General features: G+C 59.8%; 2 protein-coding genes across 8 annotated transcripts in view; one reads left to right on the top strand and one right to left on the bottom strand.

Annotated features, from left to right (window-relative positions):
* MAPK8IP3 (mitogen-activated protein kinase 8 interacting protein 3) overlaps window positions 1-19,234 on the top strand; it is a 53,818-nt gene extending 34,584 nt beyond the window's left edge. For 2 of the 7 annotated variants that reach the window (XM_058570371.1, XM_058570370.1), the window contains exons 9-32: window positions 5,707-5,718; window positions 6,638-6,655; window positions 8,009-8,066; window positions 8,345-8,497; window positions 9,407-9,488; window positions 10,950-11,080; window positions 11,569-11,625; window positions 11,724-11,894; window positions 12,679-12,805; window positions 13,077-13,172; window positions 13,324-13,482; window positions 14,094-14,259; window positions 14,612-14,794; window positions 14,885-15,074; window positions 15,181-15,300; window positions 15,379-15,459; window positions 15,553-15,620; window positions 15,734-15,882; window positions 16,292-16,463; window positions 16,544-16,657; window positions 16,862-16,900; window positions 17,099-17,278; window positions 17,385-17,534; window positions 17,612-19,234. In XM_058570371.1, coding sequence (XP_058426354.1) covers window positions 5,707-5,718; window positions 6,638-6,655; window positions 8,009-8,066; window positions 8,345-8,497; window positions 9,407-9,488; window positions 10,950-11,080; window positions 11,569-11,625; window positions 11,724-11,894; window positions 12,679-12,805; window positions 13,077-13,172; window positions 13,324-13,482; window positions 14,094-14,259; window positions 14,612-14,794; window positions 14,885-15,074; window positions 15,181-15,300; window positions 15,379-15,459; window positions 15,553-15,620; window positions 15,734-15,882; window positions 16,292-16,463; window positions 16,544-16,657; window positions 16,862-16,900; window positions 17,099-17,278; window positions 17,385-17,534; window positions 17,612-17,733 — 2,798 coding nt within the window. In that variant the 3' untranslated portion in view covers window positions 17,734-19,234. Of the gene's footprint in view, window positions 1-5,706; window positions 5,719-6,637; window positions 6,656-8,008; window positions 8,067-8,344; window positions 8,498-9,406; window positions 9,489-10,949; window positions 11,081-11,568; window positions 11,626-11,723; window positions 11,895-12,678; window positions 12,806-13,076; window positions 13,173-13,323; window positions 13,483-14,090; window positions 14,260-14,611; window positions 14,795-14,884; window positions 15,075-15,180; window positions 15,301-15,378; window positions 15,460-15,552; window positions 15,621-15,733; window positions 15,883-16,291; window positions 16,464-16,543; window positions 16,658-16,861; window positions 16,901-17,098; window positions 17,279-17,384; window positions 17,535-17,611 lie in introns of all 7 variants that reach the window. The other 5 variants (XM_058570365.1, XM_058570364.1, XM_058570367.1 and 2 more) reach the window with 3 other exon arrangements.
* Window positions 19,235-19,264: 30 nt separating this feature from the next.
* On the bottom strand, window positions 19,265-20,502 carry NME3 (NME/NM23 nucleoside diphosphate kinase 3). The gene is made up of 5 exons (XM_058570377.1): window positions 20,429-20,502; window positions 20,218-20,348; window positions 20,013-20,114; window positions 19,833-19,945; window positions 19,265-19,717 (listed from the first exon to the last, which is right to left on the bottom strand). The coding sequence occupies exons 1-5, from the start codon at window positions 20,472-20,474 to the stop codon at window positions 19,600-19,602; spliced, it is 510 nt and encodes a 169-aa protein (XP_058426360.1). The 5' UTR covers window positions 20,475-20,502; the 3' UTR covers window positions 19,265-19,599.
* Between the last annotated feature and the right edge of the window lie 483 nt (window positions 20,503-20,985).

Raw genomic sequence — 20,985 nt, 5'->3', positions numbered from 1 at the left:
TCAATGGCGTTGAGCCTATTCAGAGCTGTGCAATCATTACCACATAATTTTAGAACATTTCACCCCCAAAAGGAAACCTGTACCTGTTAGCAGTCACTCTCCGTCCCCTCCCCCAGCCCCTGGCACCCACTGTTCTCCCTCCTGTCTGTACATTTGCCTCTTGTGGACATTTCGTATCAGTGGGCCTTTTCCGTCTGGCCTCTCTCATTGAGCATAATGCCTTCGAGTTGCATCCGTGTGGCAGTATGTGTCAGAATTTCATTCCTTTCTATGGCTGAAGCGTGCTCCATTGTCTGGACAGACCACACTTCATGTCTGCATTCAGCCACGCATGGACATCTGGCCATCTCCGCTTCTGGCTGTTGTGACTGATGCTCCTGGCTGCACTCGGGTTCCTCACATGGTTCTACAGGATGACCAGAGCTGAGTGGCCTCCTTGCTACCAGGTGACTCTGGGTGGCATCCGTCAGTCCGTCCTGTTGGCCGGGGTCTCCTGCCGTACCTTGTGGTCCCAGGCATGGAGCTGTCCTCCTGCTGCAGCTCCCGCTGGTGCAGCACTGGTGGTAGGCCTGCTCTCTCCATGTGACCATCCCCTCCTTCCTGCCTCAACGCCCTCGGGGCTGTCAGACTAGCACATGGCCTCCTGTGGTCTTTGTTGACTCCTTATTCAGGTGACATCGCTCTGAATGTCAGTGTCATAACAGAGTCTCCATAAATAGTGATGAGAGGAAAAAGCAGAGAACTAGAGAGTGCACATTAGTGAGTTTTACCTGGAGCCCACATTGACTGAATCAGTAATTAGAGATGGGGTTGCTAACTCTCAGTCAGATGTTGCGGGGATCCTGGAAGGGAAACGACGTCTGATGAATCTCCTGGGGTCAGTTCACTAGAACAGGGGGTGCCTGACGTGATCTTTTCATGAGAAGGCCTAACCAGGGCATCTGATGGGTCTTTGTTCTGAGGAACTGGAAATCGTCCCTTTTCTCCTGTGGTGACAGAGTGTGAGTCACTGTGCACTCGGTACTCTGCTGCAATGCTTGGCAGGATGGTGGCCATGTTGGGCACCACTTAGTTCTGGTTGGATCGAGCCGTCGCTCTTGGGAGTGAGGGACATTTTGGTGCCTTTCCAGAGCCTGAAGCACAATGGGCATGTGAAGGTCGGCAGCCCTGAGGAGTTGAGGAGGGGTCAAGTGCTCCTGCCACCTGCAGATGGAGCAGAGGAGTCTGCTGTCTGTCTGACAGGGTGGGAGAATGCGCTGGGTCCCAGGGCCCGTCCCCGGAGTCTGGCTCAGCTAGAGCAAGTGTCAGTGACAGGACTCCTGGTCCCCCATCACCGTGTTTCTGAAGACGTCTGTTGGAGGAGTGAGCACGTGACCCTAAGCTCCTTGTGTGGCTGCTCAGTGGGAAAGAGACTGGGGCAGGGGGTGGCTCTGTCAGTCCTGGCTTTATGACAGTTTTCGCAGTGGGATGATCCTGTAATTTCAGAAACACGTTGATGCTCTTTCTAAGCTATGAGATGAACGTGTCTTAAGGTGGTCGGCACGTTGATGCCGGCACCCCCAAGGTCTAAGTGCCTCCATTGGCTGTTCCATGTGTCTCTCGGCATTAGACTGTGAATTCCCTTAGCAGAGAAGGAAGGAGAAGGACCTGGATAGGCATTGATTATTATATTTCGTCACACACACCACCACCCATTGTAAGATACAGCATTATTTTAGAAATCACCAAGAAAGAAAAAAAATTGCTGCAAATCAAACTAAATATGCCATTGATTGTACGACCCATGTACAATTTCAGAAGAGCTAAGGTGGGAAAAATATGTGTCTTAGAATTGACACAATTGAGGGGCCGGCCCCGTGGCTTAGCGGTTGAGTGCATGCGCTCCGCTGCTGGCGGCCTGATTTCTTATCCCGGGCGCGCACCGACGCACCGCTTCTCTGGCCATGCTGAGGCCGCGTCCCACATATAGCAACTAGAAGGATGTGCAGCTATGACTTACAACTATCTACTGGGGCTTTGGGGGGAAAACAAAGAAAGAAATCTTTAAAAAAAAAAAAAAAAAAAAGGGGCCGGCCCAGTGGCGCAAGCGGTTAGGTGCGCGCGCTCTGCTGTGGCGGCCCGGGGTTCGCTGGTTCGGATCCCGGGCGCGCACCGACGCACTGCTTGGCAAGCCATGCTGTAGCGGCGTCCCATATAAAAAATGGAGGAAGATGGGCACAGATGTTAGCCCAGGGCCGTTTTCCTCAGCAAAAAAAGAGGAGGATTGGCGGATGTTAGCACAGGGCTGATCTCCTCACAAAAAAAAAAAAAAAAAAAAGCATTGACACAATTGAGGAGTAAGGGAATTAATACTTGTTGACTGCTTAGCAGGTGCCAGGTACTCCCCCAGGGAATTTCACAACGAGCCTGCACTAAGGAGATTATGTCTCCCTTTCACAAATGAGGAGACTGAAGCTCAGAGAAGCTCAGCAACTTGCTCTGCATCGCTTAGTTAGAACCTGAAGTTCTGCACAGGCTGGTCCGACTTTCATTCTTCTCTGCTGTGCCGGAGTCAAGCAGCAGGTCCCATCACATGCTAACCAGACCTAGAAAATGTCTAGAAATAACCTTGATAAATAGACAAACCTATGTAAAGAGAATTAGAAAACTGAAGAAGATAAAAGCCTGAGTAAATAGAGAAATACAACACCTTCCTGGATCTGAAGACTGAGCTCTGTCAGGCTGTCTGTCAGGTGACATCACAGATCAGCCCATTGTTCATACGTAAATTCATTCAGTGCATGTAAAAAGACCCACAGACTTGGTTTTTTTCTGGAACTTTATGAATGGATTCTGAAGTTCATCCAGAAGAGTAAATGTGTGAGAATAGCCCAGAAATTTTTGAGAAGGAACAAGGTTGCAGGATTGCCATTCCAAGTATCAAAGTATTTCGTAAAGCTACAATGATAGAAGCAGGCAGCTCTGGGACAGCAGTAAACCAGTGACTCTGAGTTCACAGTGTGAAGAGCTGAGGACAGACCTGGAGCCGTGTGGGGATTCATATATGACAAATGCAGCATTTCAATCATTGGAAAATAGGTGGATTATTCAATATATGGACAAGATTAGTTGACTAGCCAATTGGGAAAAAAATGAAGCTTGAGCCCAACCTCACACCATACACAAAAGTAATTTCTAGGTGGATCAAGGATACTAGAACTGGAAGAGAATATTGGAGAGTATGTTCATAATCTGGGCCTCTCTGCATGGCCATAGCCATAGAGGAAAATGTTGAGAGGTGTGACTACATGAAAATTAAGAATACAGTCATGCATTGCTTAATGACGGGGATATGTTTGAGAAATGCATCATTAGGTGATTTCATCCTTGTGCGAACATCATAGAGTGTACTTACAGAAATCTAGATGGGATAGCCTACTACATATCTAGGCTATATGGTGTTAATCTTAGGGACCACCATTGTATATGTGGTCTGTCATTGACTGAAACATCGTTATGCAGCACGTGACTGTATATATATATGATATCCATCATTAAAATTAAAAGAAGTCAAGTACAATAGAAAATGGACATGGGACTGGCCCAGTGGTGTACGTGGTTAAGTTCGCACATTCCGCTTCAGCGGCCCAGGGTTCGCCAGTTTGGATCCTGGACATGGACCTACTCACCACTCATCAAGCCATGCTGAGGCGGCATCCCACACAGAAGAGCTACAACTCTACAACTGTGATACACAACTATGTACTGGGGCTTTGGGGAGGAAAAAAAAAGAATAAAGAAAATGGACAGAGAACAAAATAAGAAATTCACAGAAGATAGCAACAAACATACAAAAAGATGTTCATCTTTAGGAATAATACAGAAATAAAAATTAAGAGAAAATAGAGATAACTCTGTCCTAAAAAGATTGACGAAAATGAAGCGGGCACATTGCACTCCACCAGTGGGAGGTGACTTGCGCAGCCAGTGGAGCACCACTGACGGTGTGGGGCAGCAGCTGGACACTTACAGCAAGCAGGGCCACAAGTTCTTTTTTTCTTTCTTTTTTTTTTTTTTTGAGGAAGATTGGCCCTGAGCTAACATCTGTTGCCAATCCTCCTCTTTTTGCTGAGGAAGATCAGCCCTGAGCTAACATCCGTGCCCATCCTCCTCTATTTCCTATATGGGATGCTGCCACAGCATGGCTTGATAAGCAGTGCATAGGTCCGCACCTGGGATCCGAACCCACGAACCCTGGGCTGCCAAAGCAGAGCACGCAAACCTAACCACTACGCCACCAGGCTGGCCCCACAAGTTCTTAAACAGGGCCACACTGCGCACACATGAGGTTGTGCATTGTAGTATGCTGGGTGGTCACGCAAAACCATAAATGCCCTAAATATCTATTAAAGGAATGAATGCCGTAGTAAATGATAGGACATTCCTATACAGAAATAGGACAAAGCATTCAGGATGATCGTGGATCTTTGATGTGGAAGGAGCCCCATGATACAGTGTTAGGTAGAACAAAGCAAGTTGCCCTAGAGGATGGGTTGTGTGGTCATGATTTTGTTTCTTAAAAACTGATGTTTATCTAGAAAGAGTTCTGAGAAGAATAACATCAAATGTGAACAGTGGCTGTCCTGGGAAGTAGAGAGGAGAGAGGGCATGTCCACTTTTGAGTTGGTGCACTTTTTTTTGTTGTTTTTGAACTTTCAGAAGGTTTTATTTTGGGCCATGATATTATACACAGCGTCACTTACAACCAAGAAACTTTTTTTAAGATGAAAAAAGGCATGATGCAGTCTATAAAGAAGCTGAAATATAATGATATACACCTGAAATTTTTTAAAAATGCAGTAAGTTCACATAAAAAATGCATTCATACACATGGAATGGTGCACTTTTTAATATTTGAATTCCTACAACAAATTTGTGTATTTTGTTGTTTAAGTCAAGTGACTGTTTCTGCATGAAATGACCAAGTAGAACAGTACTGCCTCGTCGAATCTTCAGCTGTGCGGCAGAGAGTGGTTTGGACCCACGAGAGGACAGCACTTGCCAGCCCCACAGGCCCTGCCCCCGCCTCTGCGTTCTGACTCAGTGTTTTCCTCCCCTGCACAGTAGGGCCCTTGCTCCCTTCTCGTCTTCCAGCCGCCCTTTCCCTGAGGTCATGCCCTTCCCATAAGACCTGGGCTGGCCAGGGGACCCTGCGAGGTCAGGTCCATGTCTGCGCCTCAGTCAGAGATCGCTCACTCTGGGGGCACCTTTGAGGCTGGACGCCCCTAGCACCCCACAAATAACCACACACACGCACACTCATCTTTCCAGGCCTTAACCATCAGGTCTGCAGAGGGGAGGGCTGGGCCTCCTGATGGGTGGGTGATGGGAACAAAGGGTGAGCAGGCTTTAGATTCCTGGCAGAACCGAGCAAGAATGCAAAGTGCCCACGTGGCTGTGGAACATGGCACTCTGGGCCCTGGGGGGACTAAGGGCCATTCTGCTCTGGCCTCCCTTTTTCTTCAGGGTGTCTGCCCCCAGGGGGATTTTTCATCCACAGGCCTGAGGACGTCTGCTGTATTCTTCATGCTTTTCAACGTGGAAATGGCTGATCATTGTTGCTTTTTCTTTAATGAGGATTTCTTTATTTTGTTGGTTCCAGTCATCAATTGACCTTTGTCACTTCCTTTCCTCTGTCTCTCTGTGCTTCACTGGACACGGCCCCAGGGGAGTTCTCAGGTGTGTATCTCCTGTCTGTCTGTCTGTGGCCCCTGCTACCCCATGGCAGACTCCAGGCCAAGTGGGGTGGCACCTTGGGACACTCCCTGCTGCTGTCAGTCCCCGCTGGCTGTGCAGCCGTCCCCTCCCAGCTCCATCCCGGCACTAAGGCACACGTGCTTTCGCTCACCAGCCTCCTGCTGCTCAGAATCTTATGTGGTTTGCTCCACTAGCCCCTGACGGCGACCTTGACACTGGAGGGAGAACTGCTGTGCCCTTGACTCTGTCTTCTCGAAGGCTGAGGATCCTCCAGGGCCATTTCTTAAGGTTCTACGGAGCCGTTAGAAGCATAGGACAGTTAACTGGACAAGGACTGCAGGCCCACTTCTGTGGGATCTCCCCCTGTCAAGTACACCCCAGAAGTCAGGGGTCCTGTGAGGCTGCCACCAAGCACAGCTCAGGCGTCCTCTCCCCACGTGGCAGATGGACCCAGCTCTTGCTTTCTTGCTTTGCAGCAGGAGGCTCTGAGGCCCCCACCCATATGAGGGCGGCCTCCCCAATGTGCTGAGGCATACGAGTCCCTGGGCTCAGCTTCCCTCATTTGCAGAGACTTCTTCCATCCTTGACGCCCACCACTCCCAACCGAGGATTGGGCAGGTGTCAGCTGCCTCGCCCTGACCCCCCACCTCACCTCCCAGGTGCTCGTGGCCTGGCGCTCTTCTGTGCAATTCCAAGGATAAACTTTCCAGAAGGAGTAGCTGGCTTGTCCCGTCTCCCGCCTGCTCCTGCGCCCACCCCTAACCCAGTGAGACTGTAGCCCTAAAGTGTCCCCCGCCTGCTGTTCACAGGGCTTAATGCGCTTCTTTTCTCTCCCCCCTCTCTCCTGCTCCTTGCTCCCGCCCTGGTGCCCGTCTCCCGTGGGACTGGGACGGCTCCATAGTGCGCGATGATTTTTTTGGTAAGGCCGAGGCCCTGTTTCAGTCTCTGTTCCCGTTTCTGGCTCCCTCTGTCTACCTGACACCTTCTTAGGCTTCATGAGCTGTTTGCTTTGTTCTGCATGGTGGGGTCAACAGGGGCCCCAGGCTCTCTGAGTTCCTAGCTTTCAGGGTGGGGGTAGGGGCCTCCAGTAGGCGTGGTGAGCTGGCACCCGACTCCCCAGCTGCCTCCCTCAGAGGAGACCTTTGATGGGCTGCAGAGGGGCAGCCCCAGCGTCTCTGAGCCCCCATAAGCTCGGGGCAGGCCCAGCCCCTGGGTGCGCCCCCTGAGCCTGTCTGGGCTGAGCCCGGTGCCTGCTGCATCCAGTCTGAGAGGGAGGCAGGCCCCGTGTGCGGGCAGATGGTGAGAACGGAGACAGCAGGCAGAACCCTAAGCTGCACATACTATGTGCACGTGTATCTTGTCTCATGATGGTTAAACCGTGGAGGGAAGTGAATAGGAGGAGCAGACCTTGGGTTTTCGGGGCTGTCCTAAAGGATTAGATTCAATACTTTTGGGGGTTTTGTGACATGCCTGCAGAGAGCTGAGTCGGTGGGGTCCTCTTTGGGGCCTGGTTGCAGAGGAGCCGGCCCCAGGGAACGCTGCCCTCCTCACTTCCACTCCTTCCTCTGCCTCCTGCTGACCCCACCACCTCGGGCCAGGTCCCAGCAGTCCTGCTTCTAGCCCTGGTGGAGGGCCATGCCGGCTGTGGGGCCATTCCATCTCCTTGGCCAGGGGCTCTCTGCATCCTGTGCTGTCTTCTCTGTCCCTATCACCGCAGCTCCAGCCTCCATTCTCCTGGGGGCAGCTCTGAGAGGGGTCTGCTTTATGGTGGACCTGGAAACCACAAGGCTGGGGGAAGAGGGGTGAAGCTGCGAGTGGAGGCAGAGATTGAGGTGGCTTCCTAGAGGCCGCCAGGGTCAGCTCAGGCTGGTACCATCCGGGCTTCATGTCGATAGAGAGCTGTGAGAACCCAGCCCTGAGGTCCAGAATATAAGCCCAGGGCTGCTGTGTCCATCAAGGCAGTGGAGACCTGCCCAGTGCCCTCCAGAGGCCACTCTGGGACCCCCTTGGGGCTCACACACAGCAAGTCCACCCTGACTGCATTGCTGAGTAGAGAGCCCACCTGAAGACCAGCAGAGGCCTCTCCCCAGGGTCTACGCGGCATCTCTTTCCAGCCTGTCCTGCAGATTGGGCCTCTGGTCCTTATCCCTGGCATCAGTCCTCCGAGGTGTGGGCCCACCCCCCAGGGATGTTTGTTATCTGAGGCAGGTGTGGTAGCATCACTGTCTGGCTTCACCGAGCACAGGTAATACCTCCATACCTTTTGTTTTAGGAATGGGCAAGGAAGTGGGGAATCTGCTGCTGGAGAACTCTCAGCTTCTAGAAACCAAGTAAGAACGCTCTTCTCCAGCGTCACGGTTGCTGGAATAGCCCTCCACCAGGGCCAGGGCCTCCCTGTTTAGCCGTGTCAGCCCAGGCCCAAGGGTGGCCCCCCGGGAGGGCCTGGACCCACACAGCCCCGCTCGCCCCTCCTGGGGAGAGGATAGGGTGGTCCCCGCCTTTCACCACATCTGGAAGGATAAACCAGTGCAGGCAGACCCCTTTGAGACCCCATCACATGATGTACACATCAGCTCACGCAGAGTCACGTCTTTCTACCTTTTCAAAGAAACGCGCTGAACGTGGTGAAGAACGACCTCATCGCCAAGGTGGACCAGCTGTCTGGGGAGCAGGAGGTGCTGAAGGGGGACTTGGAAGCTGCCAGGCAGGCCAAACTCAGGCTGGAGAGCCGCGTCAAGGACCTGGAGGAGGAGTTGAGGAGGTGAGCGGAGACTGGGGGCGGGGCTCCCAGAGGGGCGGGGCCGCCGGTGCGGAGGGCGGGGCTTCCGAGGGGCGGGGCCGCCGGTCCGGTGCGGAGGGCAGGGTCAGGCCCCGGGAAGGCCTCTCCTCTTCACGTTTCCCTGGCATCTGTTCTCAGGCTAGCTGCCCCACCGAGGTCATTCCTTCCCACGGTGGCTCACACTGGGTGCTCACTGCTCAGCCTCCCTCTCCTCTCTCAGTTCCATCTCATATTTGACTACCGAGACCCAGCTACTGTGTTGTCTGCTCACCCTACCCCTCTCGTCTCTGCCATCCTCGGAATCGAAAACGAGTCATGACGGTCCTGTCTTGGGTGTCCTTCCTGCTGCTCTCACACCATTATGTTCATTCAGGAGAAGAGAGGGGAGGATCGAGGACCTCTGGCTCCCCTCTGCTCCCCAGCCCCTGATGGGCCAAGGTCCTGATGTGCAGCCACGTTGGGACCCCTGGGTTCTCCGGCCCAGCACTTTGCAGTTCCCCATAGCCTTTCTTTTCCCGCCTGATCTCTCTCCGAGTGGTCCCTGTGGCTCCAGACAGGAAGGGGAGGTATGAGTGGAGGGCCCGAGGCAGGGGGCACTTGTGCGGCTTTGTGGGAGTGGGAGCCAGACCTGCCTCTGGGTTTGCCTGGAGCAGCTTGTTCTACCTTCGCATCAGGTCCTGTTGTTGGATGGAGCAGCCAGGACAGATGTCTGGGCTTCAGGGCACATGCGAGTAGGGGTGTGGGGCCACCCTCCCAAGGCCCTGGCAGGAATGCTCAGAGCCTAGAACCTGAGGGGAGAGCCCTGAGCCCAGCCAAGAGGCGGGACACAGCCTGTGGGCCGGCGCCCAGAGGGGCCCTCACTCCTGCCCCTCTTCTTTCCTCATCCTGCAGAGTGAAGTCAGAGGCCATCGTTGCCCGCCGTGAACCCAAAGAAGAGGTGGAGGATGTAAGCAGCTATCTCTGTACAGAATTGGTATATTCCACTATTAACATGCGGGGCATGGGGGGTGGGCAGCACGGGGCGGGCTCCCTGGGAACGCACTCGTTGTGGGTCTCTGGGCCCTCCTCACCCCACCTGTGTGAGGGTCACACCCATATCACCCCTACCTTGACTTTGTGAAGTCAGAACCAGCCCCCTCTCAGCAGGAGGCTGCTTCTCAGCCCAGGTCCTAGTGGACGTGTTTTCACAGTTACAAGCAGGGTCTCCCTGCCTGTGTGGCCCAGCCTCTGCCCCACACACTCCAACTTGCAGAGCAAGGCTGGGAAACTGTCCGTCACTGCCGTCCCCCAGACATCCCCCAGACAGAACAGCCTGAGTACCTGAGACACTGTGAGGCCCTCAGACCCTTCATCTGCCCCCACAGCCCCCTGAGGTGCATGGAATGTTCTGAGGAAAGCCCTCTTCCCTCAGCTCCCTGGGGGTTCCTAACTGCTTGTTCCTAGGAGCGGCTGTGGGGGAGGCTTTGTATGGCCTTTGCCCTTCCCACCGCTGACCCCTTCCCCCTCCTCTCCAGAAGACAGGCCTGGGCCCAGCAACTAGGCCGCCTTCCCCAAGGAGAGGGCAGGCACAGGTCTGCCACCTGAGGTGACCTGTGGACACTGACGTCACCCCTCATTAGCTCCGTTATTTTGGTGGTCGTGTGACGCGCATATTGGGTCACATAGCAGGCGCTTGGGAAACAGTAGCTGTTCCTTTTGCCCATCCTGTGCAGCCTTCACCTCCACATCACTCCACCCCACACCTAGAGGGAAACCCAGCTGCAGGTGAATTGTGGAGCTCCCCAGGGCCCCTCCCATGTGGCGCTTGGCATCCTCCTCTGGGGCCTGGGGCTCATGTGCACCTGTGAACTGTGCCGGGGGTGGGGCCCACCTTGGCACGCCCTCCCCTGCCTGGCAGCTCCCTGCTGGGCCTCCTGCGCTGGCCTGTGGCAGCCCGGGGCAGAGCTGCTCAGAGTAGACTTGGTCCTGCCACAGAACTTGCAAGCGGCCGACCCCAAGCAGATTCACCAAAACCTTCAGCGTCTAGCTCGGACGTAGCGACCCCAGGTCCTGCTCCCTGGACCTTCCCTAGAACCTCTCTTCTGCCGTTCTACCTTGGACCAGTCTCGCTGTTAACGTTGACTGCAGGCATTTGGGATTGCCAAGGTGTCCAGGGGCTTGTAGGAGAAGTAACCATGTTGCACCCCTCAAGTGTATCACGTGACCTTCTGGAGAGAAGGTGGCCCTGCAGGGGCAGGGCCCTCCGACATCTCCTGTCCCCTGCCCACATCCTCCCCACTGAGTGTGCCTGAGAATCTGTGGGAATTCCACACCTCATTCACCCATACCTGGAGGCCGGCCCCAGAGGAAGTGAGGTGTGACCTGGCCTCCAAGGGCGCCGCGTGACCTGCTGGCCAGCCCCACACTAGCTGAACAGCAGTGCCTCTCCCTGCAGGACAAGATCCCCATGGCGCAGCGCCGCCGCTTCACGCGGGTAGAGATGGCTCGCGTGCTCATGGAGCGCAACCAGTACAAGGAGCGGTTGATGGAGCTGCAGGAGGCCGTGCGGTGGACCGAAATGATCAGGTATGTCCCCGAGGCTGCCCACAGGATCCCAAAGATGCGCTCCCAGCTCCATTTGTGAGCTGTGGTCGTTATAAAAGGTCTTGGCGATGAAATTGAAGCTGGCCTCGACCCCACTTCCCTCCCTTCTGGGAGGATTGGAACCGTGCTGGGAGCCTGCGGGGGCCCAGGAGAGCTGGGCCTCTGGTGCAGCACTGGCCTGGCAAGGGGAGATGCCCACTGGGCTGGAGCGGGGCTGGGGCACACTGGGGCCTGTGTAGGGGGCCCCTCTGGGAAGTTCTGAGTGACCCTCCCAGGAGGCCCTCTTCTCTGAAGCTCTGTCCCCAGGGAGAGTCCCAGGCAAGGGAGGTGAGAAGGGGCCCAGCCTGGGTGGGGCGTGGTCAGACTGGGCAGTAGGCGGGGCCAGGCTGTCGTGGGCATGGTCAGACCAGCTGGCCAAGTCAGGCTGGGTAGTGGGCGAGCGGGGTCCTTCCCTTGCCCGTCCCCTATAGAGCATCCCGAGAGCACCCGTCTGTCCAGGAGAAGAAGAAGTCCACCATCTGGCAGTTGTGAGTTGGGGCACCTGAGGGGTGTGGGCAGTAGCCACTTGGGGACACAGGGAGGGCTCCCCTCGGCCGTCCCTAACCTCTTGTGCCTCCACTGGTAGCTTCAGCCGCCTCTTCAGCTCCTCCTCCAGCCCCCCTCCTGCCAAGCGGTCCTACCCCTCAGTGAACATCCATTACAAGTCGCCCACCACGGCCGGCTTCAGCCAGCGCCGCAGCCATGCCATGTGCCAGATCTCTGCCGGCAGCCGGCCCCTGGAGTTCTTCCCCGAGGAGTGAGTGTCCCACGGCCTCCCTGGCCTGCACAGGGGGACATGTGTCCCAGGGCTGCTCCCCTCCAGGCTCTGCAGCAGGACCTTTCTCGTCACTGCTTTGGGGCCTGTGCTGGGGGATGGGGTCCATGGTGGGAGGGTTGCTGCCCGAGGCATCAGAGGTCATGATCTCTCCATGCCCACACTGTGTGGCCCTCCACCCCCTAGTGGGAACATTGGATGTCCCTCTGCAGAGGCTGCACTCCCCTGCAGTCTGTTTTCTTGGCCCCAGCTCTCAGTGATCCCGGCCCCTGCCCTTGAGGATCTCACTGGGCAGCCGTTTCAGGCGCACCCCAGGCTGGTCCCGCACTCCTCTGCTGCACAGGGACTCTCGGAGTTGACAGGAGGTTTTCCCGCGGGGTTGAATTTCTTCCTGGGGAATAAGTTTCTCTTTAGAATTTTGTTTTCCTTAGTTTTGAAACCAGGAATTTGGCTCCAGGGTAGAAACGAGGTCTTGTGTGCCTTGTGTCAGAAGCCCATGGAAGTTTCCCTGGAAGGGCCCCAGGGGAGGGGAGGCTGCCCTGAGGGTCCCTGCCAGCTGGCTCTCTGGCAGCAGCAGAACAGGCACCTGGACAGGGCGGGTGCCGGATGTGGCCTCCACACCTAATACTGGGAGCCATCCTCCATCAGACGGCAGGAGCCACGCCTGGGTCCAGGAGGGGGAGCTCCGGGGCATCAGGCGTGCTCCCTGCGGGGCGGGACTGCGGGTCACTGCAGACAGAAGTCACCTGTTGTTCCTCCCGCCCAGCGACTGCACGTCCTCCGCCCGGCGGGAGCAGAAGCGCGAGCAGTACCGCCAGGTGCGCGAGCACGTGCGCAACGACGACGGGCGGCTGCAGGCCTGCGGCTGGAGCCTGCCGGCCAAGTACAAGCAGGTGCTGCCGCCGCGGCCCGGCGGGCGGGGGGGGGGGGGGGGGGGCAGGGCATGGGGGGGCGGGGCGGGGCGGGGCCGGCCTGGCCTGGCGCTGCAGATCGGGAGCTGCTTGGGGAGCCCCGCAGCGCTGCCACGCCCCACCTGCAGAGCCCGGCTCCCATGCCCACGCCCGCAGCCCCAGCCTGATTCAAAGGAGTAGGTAGCTGAACCACCCCACGCACTGGAGCCCCCCTAGGCCTCGTGCCCACAGCCGCTCTGCCTTGTGGTTGCAGCTGAGTCCCAACGGGGGCCAGGAGGACACACGGATGAAGAACGTGCCTGTGCCCGTGTACTGCCGCCCTCTGGTGGAGAAGGACCCCACCATGAAGGTGAGCCCAGGGGAGGAGTCAGGGCTACAGAAAGGTGGCAAGGTGAGGAGAGCACCTCACCCAGAAGCTGAGTCCAGGCAGGTCTGGGGAGCGCAGGGAGGCCCTTGGTGGGCCAGCGGAGAGGAGTGGGCTCATGGCCCTGTCCTCTCAGCTGTGGTGTGCCGCGGGCGTCAACTTGAGTGGCTGGAAACCCAGTGATGACGACTCTGGGGAGGGAGTCAAGGCTGCGCCAGGCCGTGACCCTCTGACCTGCGACCGAGAAGTGGAAGGAGAGACCAAGAGCAACCACACGTCTCCCGAGAAGAAGAAGGTCAGAGTGGCAGACGGAGCTGGGGCCTGCCCTGTGCCAGAGTCTGGGTGGGGTGACAGACACAGGACAGCTGGGGACAGTGCCGAGAGACTGGGCTCATGTGGGGCTCCCTTGACTTCCCCAGGGCAGGCCCGGGGCTGAGCTGCTGCCTGGTTCCGCCCCTCCCGCTGCCTCCGAGGGGCTGGGGCTCAGCAGGCAGGAGAGCCGGAGGGGCCGGGCCCCTCAGGTGCTTCTCTCTCTTCGCAAGGAGCACATTTCAGCAACTGCAGAGGAGCAGGGCTAGGGGCTGAGCACAGCAGGGTGGCAGAAAATGCTTCACACAGCCAGTCCAAGGCTTTGTTTTATGTCCCCGCTTGATTTGGGGGACAGTGACATAACTGCTTGCAGCTCCTGGTTTTCCTCTGTGGAAACGAGACCGCGTGTGCCAGCCATCCAGATACAAAGTGCAGTTCTGAGTTCTTGCCATTCTGACTGCCAGGAGGACAGTTGTGTCCCCTGAGGCTGTGGGCTGAGCTAGATTCTGAGAGACCCAGGGAGGCCCCAGACCCGGTGTTGCTGCTGGAGTGGCCTGTGCTTGGGCACCAGCCTCGGTGTCCTGTGCTCTGAAGCAGGCCAAGGAGCTCCCTGAGACGGACGCCACCTCCAGCCGGGTGTGGATCCTCACCAGCACCCTGACCACCAGCAAAGTGGTGATCATCGATGCCAACCAGCCGGGCACTGTCGTGGACCAGTTTACCGTCTGCAACGCCCACGTCCTGTGCATCTCCAGCATCCCTGGTGAGTGCTGGCCCCACGCCACGAGCCGCCCAGGAGTGGCCTGTGCTCTCGGACGATGGCTAGGACGTAAGGAGGCCTGCAGGGCAGCACCTGCCTTCTGGTGACATGCTGTGGACACACGGGAGCCTGTGGGGCGTGTCCAGCTCACTGGCCATCTTGTCCTGCTTAGTCTTGTTAACGACACAGGAGAAGACCCCAGTGTGACGTTCACCTGGTTAGAAGGAGATGGGGTGGCATCAGCAAGTCGCCCCTGCCTCCTCCCCCCACACCTCCACCTAGGCTTGAGCTCTGGGGGAGGTCTACAGTGGGGGCTCCTCAGCATGGGGTGACAGAGCCGTGACTCCCCCTGCAGCGGCCAGCGACAGCGACTATCCTCCGGGAGAGATCTTCCTGGACAGTGACATGAACCCTGAGGACTCCAGTGCGGACGGCGTGCTGGCTGGCATCACCCTGGTGGGCTGTGCCACCCGCTGCAATGTGCCACGCAGCAACTGCTCCTCCCGAGGGGACACCCCAGTGCTGGACAAGGGCCAGGGTGAGTCTTGGGCCTGAGTCTGGGCAGCCACCTTCTCTCTGCCTCCTCGTGCCTCCCCTGCTCAGCCAAGCTCAGCCGTCCCTTCCACAGGGGAGGTGGCTGCTGTCGCCAATGGCAAGGTCAACCCATCTCAGTCCACGGAGGAGGCCACAGAGGCCACTGAGGTGCCAGACTCTGGGCCCAGTGAGGCAGACGCAGCTGCAGTGCGGCCCGGGCCCCTCACAGAGCACGTCTTCATGGACCCGGCCCCCGCGCCACCCCCTAGTGCCCAGCCTGGCAGGTGGGCTCTCTCAGGATGGGGCAGAGACGGAGAGGAGGGGAGACGGGCAGAGTTGGGTGGGGACAGGCTTCCACGGGCCGCCCTAAAGCCGCCATCCTTCCTGCAGTGAGAACGGGCCGGAGGCCGATGCAAGTGGGGTACAGCCAGAGCCGGAGCCCAGTGGAGCCCCCGCGGGAGCCAGCAGCAGTGCCGCACCCACCATGTGGCTGGGAACCCAGAACGGCTGGTACATGGGGCCCTAGGGGTGGGGCTGGGGGAGGTCCGCCAGGCGAGCCCCCTGCCCACTGCCGGCCTCCTCGTGCAGGCTCTACGTGCACTCTGCTGTGGCCAACTGGAAGAAATGTCTGCACTCCATCAAGCTGAAGGACTCGGTGCTGAGCCTGGTGTACGTGGTCCCCAGCCAGGGCCGGGCATGTGTGGGCAGAGGGGTGTCTAGGGCAGCTCAGCCTCCGCCTGGCTCACCACCTTCCCTCTCCAGGCACGTGAAAGGCCGAGTGCTGGTGGCTCTGGCAGACGGGACTCTGGCCATCTTCCATAGAGGCGAAGGTGAGGCCTGGTGGCACCAGGTGGGTGGGCAGCATCGGAGGGCATGGGCCGCCCCCAACGCGAGCAGAGGTGGGCCCGGTCAGGCCTGAGCGGGTGTGGTGGGCTCTCTGCAGATGGCCAGTGGGACCTGAGCAACTATCACCTGATGGACCTGGGCCACCCCCACCACTCCATCCGCTGCATGGCCGTCGTGTACGACCGCGTGTGGTGCGGCTACAAGAACAAGGTGCACGTCATCCAGCCCAAGACCATGCAGATCGAGGCGAGTGCTGGCGGCGGGGCTCCGGGAAGGAAGGGGCTTCCAATAGACATCAGGGGCTTTGTGGGTCAAAGGAAACGCACTCAGGGAAGTGATTCATTGTCGAGGGTCACGGGCCAGCAGGGGGCAGCTGGGCTGTAAGCCAGTCTGTGTGGAGCCCACCTGCTGCCTCATCCTGAAACAGACCAGACCGACACCTGTGTGGGCCCCACACGCCACCTCTGGCCACCTGGCAGGCAAGGGTACGGGCCCGTGGCTGGGGCTCCTCCCAGGAACCTGACCCAGGAGCAAAGCTGGCACTAGAGGAGAGCTGCAGTGAGCTGTGTAGATGTCAGGGTGAAGCCTTGGCTGTGGCAGGGTCAGGCATCCCCCACTGTCCCACCCCTGTTGACGGGCTACCGTTACCCTGCAGAAGTCATTTGACGCCCACCCGAGGCGGGAGAGCCAGGTGCGGCAGCTGGCGTGGATTGGCGACGGGGTGTGGGTGTCCATCCGCTTGGACTCCACGCTGCGGCTCTACCACGCCCACACCCACCAGCACCTGCAGGACGTCGACATCGAGCCCTATGTCAGCAAGATGCTGGGTGAGGGCTGCGCCAGCAGGCGGGGTGGGCGGGGTGGGCCCCACTCCGCCACGCTGACCCCGCATCCCCTTCCCCCCCAGGCACAGGCAAGCTTGGCTTCTCCTTCGTGCGCATCACGGCCCTGCTCATCGCGGGCAATCGCCTGTGGGTGGGCACCGGCAACGGGGTCGTCATCTCCATCCCGCTGACCGAGAGTGAGTGAGCCCTAGATGTCTGCAGAGATGGTGATGGCTGCCACTAAAGGGCGAGTGTCAGGGTCCCAGGGTGGGCGGGCCTGTGCTCTGCCAGGCCACACTCAGGAGGATACCAGGCTGCCCTGGCGCAGCCGTCCTCAGCTCTCCCCTCCTGTGACGGCTTCTGCCCTCTCTCTTCCATGCTCTGCTGCTCGCCTCCCTCAGCCGTGGTCCTGCACCGAGGCCAGCTTCTGGGGCTCCGAGGTGAGTCCAGAGCACCTGCCTCCTGCTCTCAGAAGGAAGCACCCCCCCACCGCCATGCCCTGGGGGCTGAGGCTGCCTTGCTCCTCTGCAGGCCAGGGGCAGGACCAGGGGGTACTCTCCTGCCCTCTGCCTCACCTGCTGGAAATGCGGTTCTCCCAGTCATGGCTTCAGCCCCTCTCGGCCTCTCTCTCTCTCCAGCTAACAAGACATCCCCCACGTCCGGGGAGGGGGCCCGCCCAGGGGGCGTCATCCATGTGTATGGCGACGACAGCAGTGACAAATCAGCCAGCAGCTTCATTCCCTACTGCTCCATGGCCCAGGCCCAACTCTGCTTCCACGGGCACCGTGACGCAGTCAAGTTCTTTGTCTCAGTGCCAGGTGAGGCCTCGGCCCCACTGCCTGCAGGGTAGCAGCTGTGGCTCCCTTCAGGAGCCTTCGTGGGGGGCTCTGGCTGCCCTGCTGAGTTCCTGTGCCCCAATGACAGGGAACGTGTTGGCCACGCTCAACGGCAGCGTGCTCGACAGCCCGTCAGAGAGCCCCGGGCCGGCTGCCCCCTGCTCAGACGCCGAGGGCCAGAAGCTGAAGAACGTGCTGGTGCTGAGCGGCGGGGAGGGCTACATCGACTTCCGTATCGGTGAGGGGCGCCGCCCGCGGACCCCAGGGGTTCCCAGGCAGGGCCGCCCCATCACGGTCACTGCACTGTCTCTCCAGGCGACGGGGAGGACGACGAGACAGAGGAGAGCGCAGGGGACGTGAGCCAGGTGAAGCCCATGCTGTCCAAGGCTGAGCGCAGCCACATCATCGTGTGGCAGGTGTCCTACAGCCCCGAGTGAGGCTGTGCCCACCCCGCCCGCCCGCCCCGCCCGCGGCCAGCCTGTACATACGACCCCGCCCGCCTGCCCACTGCCCGCCCCCAGGCAGCCAGGCGCCTGTCCGCCCCTTTTCTCACCTCTCAAGCTGCAGCTTTCACCTTAGCCCAGGCCTCTCCGCGAGCTGCCAGGGAGCAGCAGCGGGTCTGGCTGGGAAGGCAGCGGCAATCAGGTGGCCTTCTCACCAGGGAGGGGCACCTCTCGGACACCCTTTCCCCAGCAGCTCCTGGCTGGCACCCAGCCCAAAGTCCTCAAGTCCCCAGGGCACTTCAGGGCCAGAGCGAGGCAGAATCCTGGGGTGCGTTGGGCTGGGGGAAGCCCTGCAGGTGGCTCCCAGCTCCCCCCCGTGGTCCCCACCCCTGTCACTCACTCCCAGGACCCCAGGGTGGGAAGCAGAGACTTCACCCTACCAAGTCTTCCCACCCTGAGCCCACTTGCCTGCTGCCCTCGGGGTAAGGGTCCGACCTTAAGGGAGCCAGCCAGCTGCTAGCCTTCCCTGGGTCCCCCCACCCCGATCCTTGCTGCCCCAGAAACTGGCATGAAAGCACGTAACCAGGCTCTCGGGGGCAGCTGCTTGAGAGGACAGGCAGATGCCCTCACCCTGCTCGAGCCCCCTGATCCTTCTTGTGGCAGATCTCACCGGCCCTCACTGACCCGTCTGTCCCGTCATCCCCCCACCCCCCACCCCCCACGGCCACTGTCCCTGGGCAAAAGACCCACCTTATAGGAGCAGGCCCTGGAGTCCTGCCCCTCCCGGAAGCCCCTAGGGTGGAATTTCTCAGGCTGTCAGGGCAGGCCCAGGCCTCAGGAAGAAGGGGAGGCCACTGGCCTCTCCTGGGGTCAGTCCTAGGACGCAGGCTAAGCCTCAGGGTGACACGGAAGGTGTGTTCCAGGGCCTGCCTCCCGCGGGGTCTCCAAGAAGCCCAGCTCCCAAGACACACTACTAAGTGCCTAGGGCTAGAGGTGTGGCTGGCTCCCTTGAGGGCGGCTGGCACGGGCTGTAGAGCAGAAGCCCAAAGGGCTAAGGACAGGAGCCGCCTCCAGCTGGCTCTAGGCGTGCATGCCCTGCTCTGAGGGGCGCCGCCCTGGACCGCCGCTGCCTCCACCTGCCCGGCCCAGGCCTTGCTCCTGCTCCCAGAGGCACTGATGAGGGCAGCCCCAGGCCCTGCTGCCCACCCACCTCCTCCCGCCAGAGAAGCACAGATCTTGGGCAGCCATCTCATGAGCCCAGCTGGACACCACGGCAGCCAGTGCAGCTGCAGGCTTCCCACCGCCCTACCACTCTCCACTGTGATGTCATCAGGTCCCTTGTCTGTTCCCACAGGGCCGTGAAGTGACTCGGGGGTTAGTGAGGTGGGTGCAGTGGGGGAAGGGGCTGGGTGACGATTCTCCTCAGGCTTTGGCCCTGCAAGCGAACCCACGTATCTGCTCTGTATGTAATACATGTCTTAATATCGTACCTGTGTGTCTCTGGGTCCAAACCAACGTGAACACAAGGGTTTTCTTGAGTTTATTATGAAAAAAACGCTGGAGCAAGCTGGTCAGCATCTTGCATTTCCAGGAGTGCCAGTAACAGTGGAGCTCGGGCTCCTAAGTAGCTCACCCCGGAGGAAGGCCCAAGGCATGCCAGGGCTTGGCGGGCGTGCACCCGGCCCGCCCTCCTGGGGTCCTGAGGGTGCTGTGATCCCTGCCGCAAGAAGGGTGTTTTGAGCCCCCAGAAGTGGAGCCCAGATGTGTGCACCACTTCCAGGGCCTTGAGGATGCTAAACCATTCACAGCCTGTTTCCGAGGGCGCGCATACGTCCTCGAAGGTCGGCCTCGGCGGCGCAGCTACTCGTACAGCCAGTGCCCGGCGCTGTCCTCCCAGCACAAGAGCTCCTCGGAGCGGAACCAGAGCGCGATCTCGCGGCGGGCGCTCTCCACCGAGTCACTGCCGTGAATCACGTTCCTGCGCGGGGGAGGTGCGCGTGAGCGCGGGCGGGGCAGGGAGAGCGGCCACGGTCCGTGCAGCCCAGCTGCGGGAGTCGAGACCGGGCTAGAAACGTGCCCGGGGCTGGCCTTACTTGCCGATCTCGATGCAGAAGTCCCCGCGGATGGTGCCGGGCGCGGCGTCGGCCGGGTCCGTGGCCCCGATGAGCGCCCGCGAGGCGCGCACGACGTCCAGCCCCTGCCACACCTGCGGGCGGGGCGGGGTGAGCGCGGAGGCTGGGGCGGGGGCTGCCCGCCCGCCCGCCGGCACTCACCATGGCCACCACCGGCCCCGAGCTCATGTACTTGACCAGGCGGCCATAGAAGGGGCGCTCGCGCAGCTCGGCGTAGTGCTCGCGCAGCAGCTCCTCGGAGGCCTGGGGAGGGAGGGGACGCGCCGGGTGCGCCGGGGCCCGCCGCCGCCCCGCCCCGCCGCGCCCTCGCCCCGCCCCGCCGCTCCCCCGCCCCGCCCCGCCTCACCTGCACCAGCTTCAGCGCCACCAGCTTGAAGCCCTTCCTCTCGAAGCGCTGCACGACCTCGCCCACGAGCCGCCGCTGCACGCCGTCGGGCTTCACGGCCAGGAAAGTGCGCTCGTGCACGCCGCCGCAGGCTGCGGGGACCGCGGGTCGGGCGCGTCAGGCCGGGCCGCACCCCGCCGGCCCGCCCCCGGCCCGCGCCCGCGCCGGTTACCCGCCGGGAAAAGGTGGGCGAAGACGGTCAGCACCAGGCAGATCATGATGGCGGCGGCGGCGCGGGCGACGGCCCGGCGGGGCGGGGGCTCCGGGAAGGGGCGGGGTCTGTCCTTAAAGGGGCCGCGGCCCGACCCCTCGGTCCCGTGCCACCAGGCGCTGCCGCTGCCTCTGCGAGCCAGTGCCCGTCGTTTACGCCCACCCCAGGACCCCTGTGGCCGTGGGGTCCGCTCAGGCCTTCCCATCCGCAGGGCGCCTGCTCGGCCCTCCTCGCACTAGCCAGCCAGTTGCACCAGTGTCAGCACCCCCTCCCAGATCTGCTATGGTCCCCGAGCCCCAAACTCAAACAAACCACGACCCAGGGCTACTTCATTTGCCTTTATTCGCGTTCACAGCTTCTGCCTGGATCACGGCAGAGGCAACACGTAATGGGAAAGGGGAGCCCGCCTGGAAGTGACAGGTGCCAGCGCTGGGGCTCCACACCTGCTAGGCCGGCTGCTTCCAGCTTTGCTCCACCAGCGGCCTCCGGCAGGGCGCCTCAGTCAGATCTGAGTGTTG

Source organism: Diceros bicornis, chromosome 26, assembly GCF_020826845.1.
Source record: "Diceros bicornis minor isolate mBicDic1 chromosome 26, mDicBic1.mat.cur, whole genome shotgun sequence".
NCBI classification, from domain to species: domain Eukaryota; kingdom Metazoa; phylum Chordata; class Mammalia; order Perissodactyla; family Rhinocerotidae; genus Diceros; species Diceros bicornis.
This window is presented reverse-complemented; position numbering and strand designations above follow the sequence as displayed.

Excerpts from the sequence above, each read along its gene's own strand:
- NME3 (XM_058570377.1), bottom strand. The coding sequence starts at position 20,474 with ATGATCTGCCTGGTGCTGACCGTCTTCGCCCACCTTTTCCCGGCGG. Across the intron at positions 19,946-20,012 it reads CGGGGCCGGTGGTGGCCATG|GTGTGGCAGGGGCTGGACGT; the intron begins GTGAGTGCCGGC and ends CCCCGCCCGCAG. Across the intron at positions 19,718-19,832 it reads TTCTGCATCGAGATCGGCAA|GAACGTGATTCACGGCAGTG; the intron begins GTAAGGCCAGCC and ends TCCCCCGCGCAG.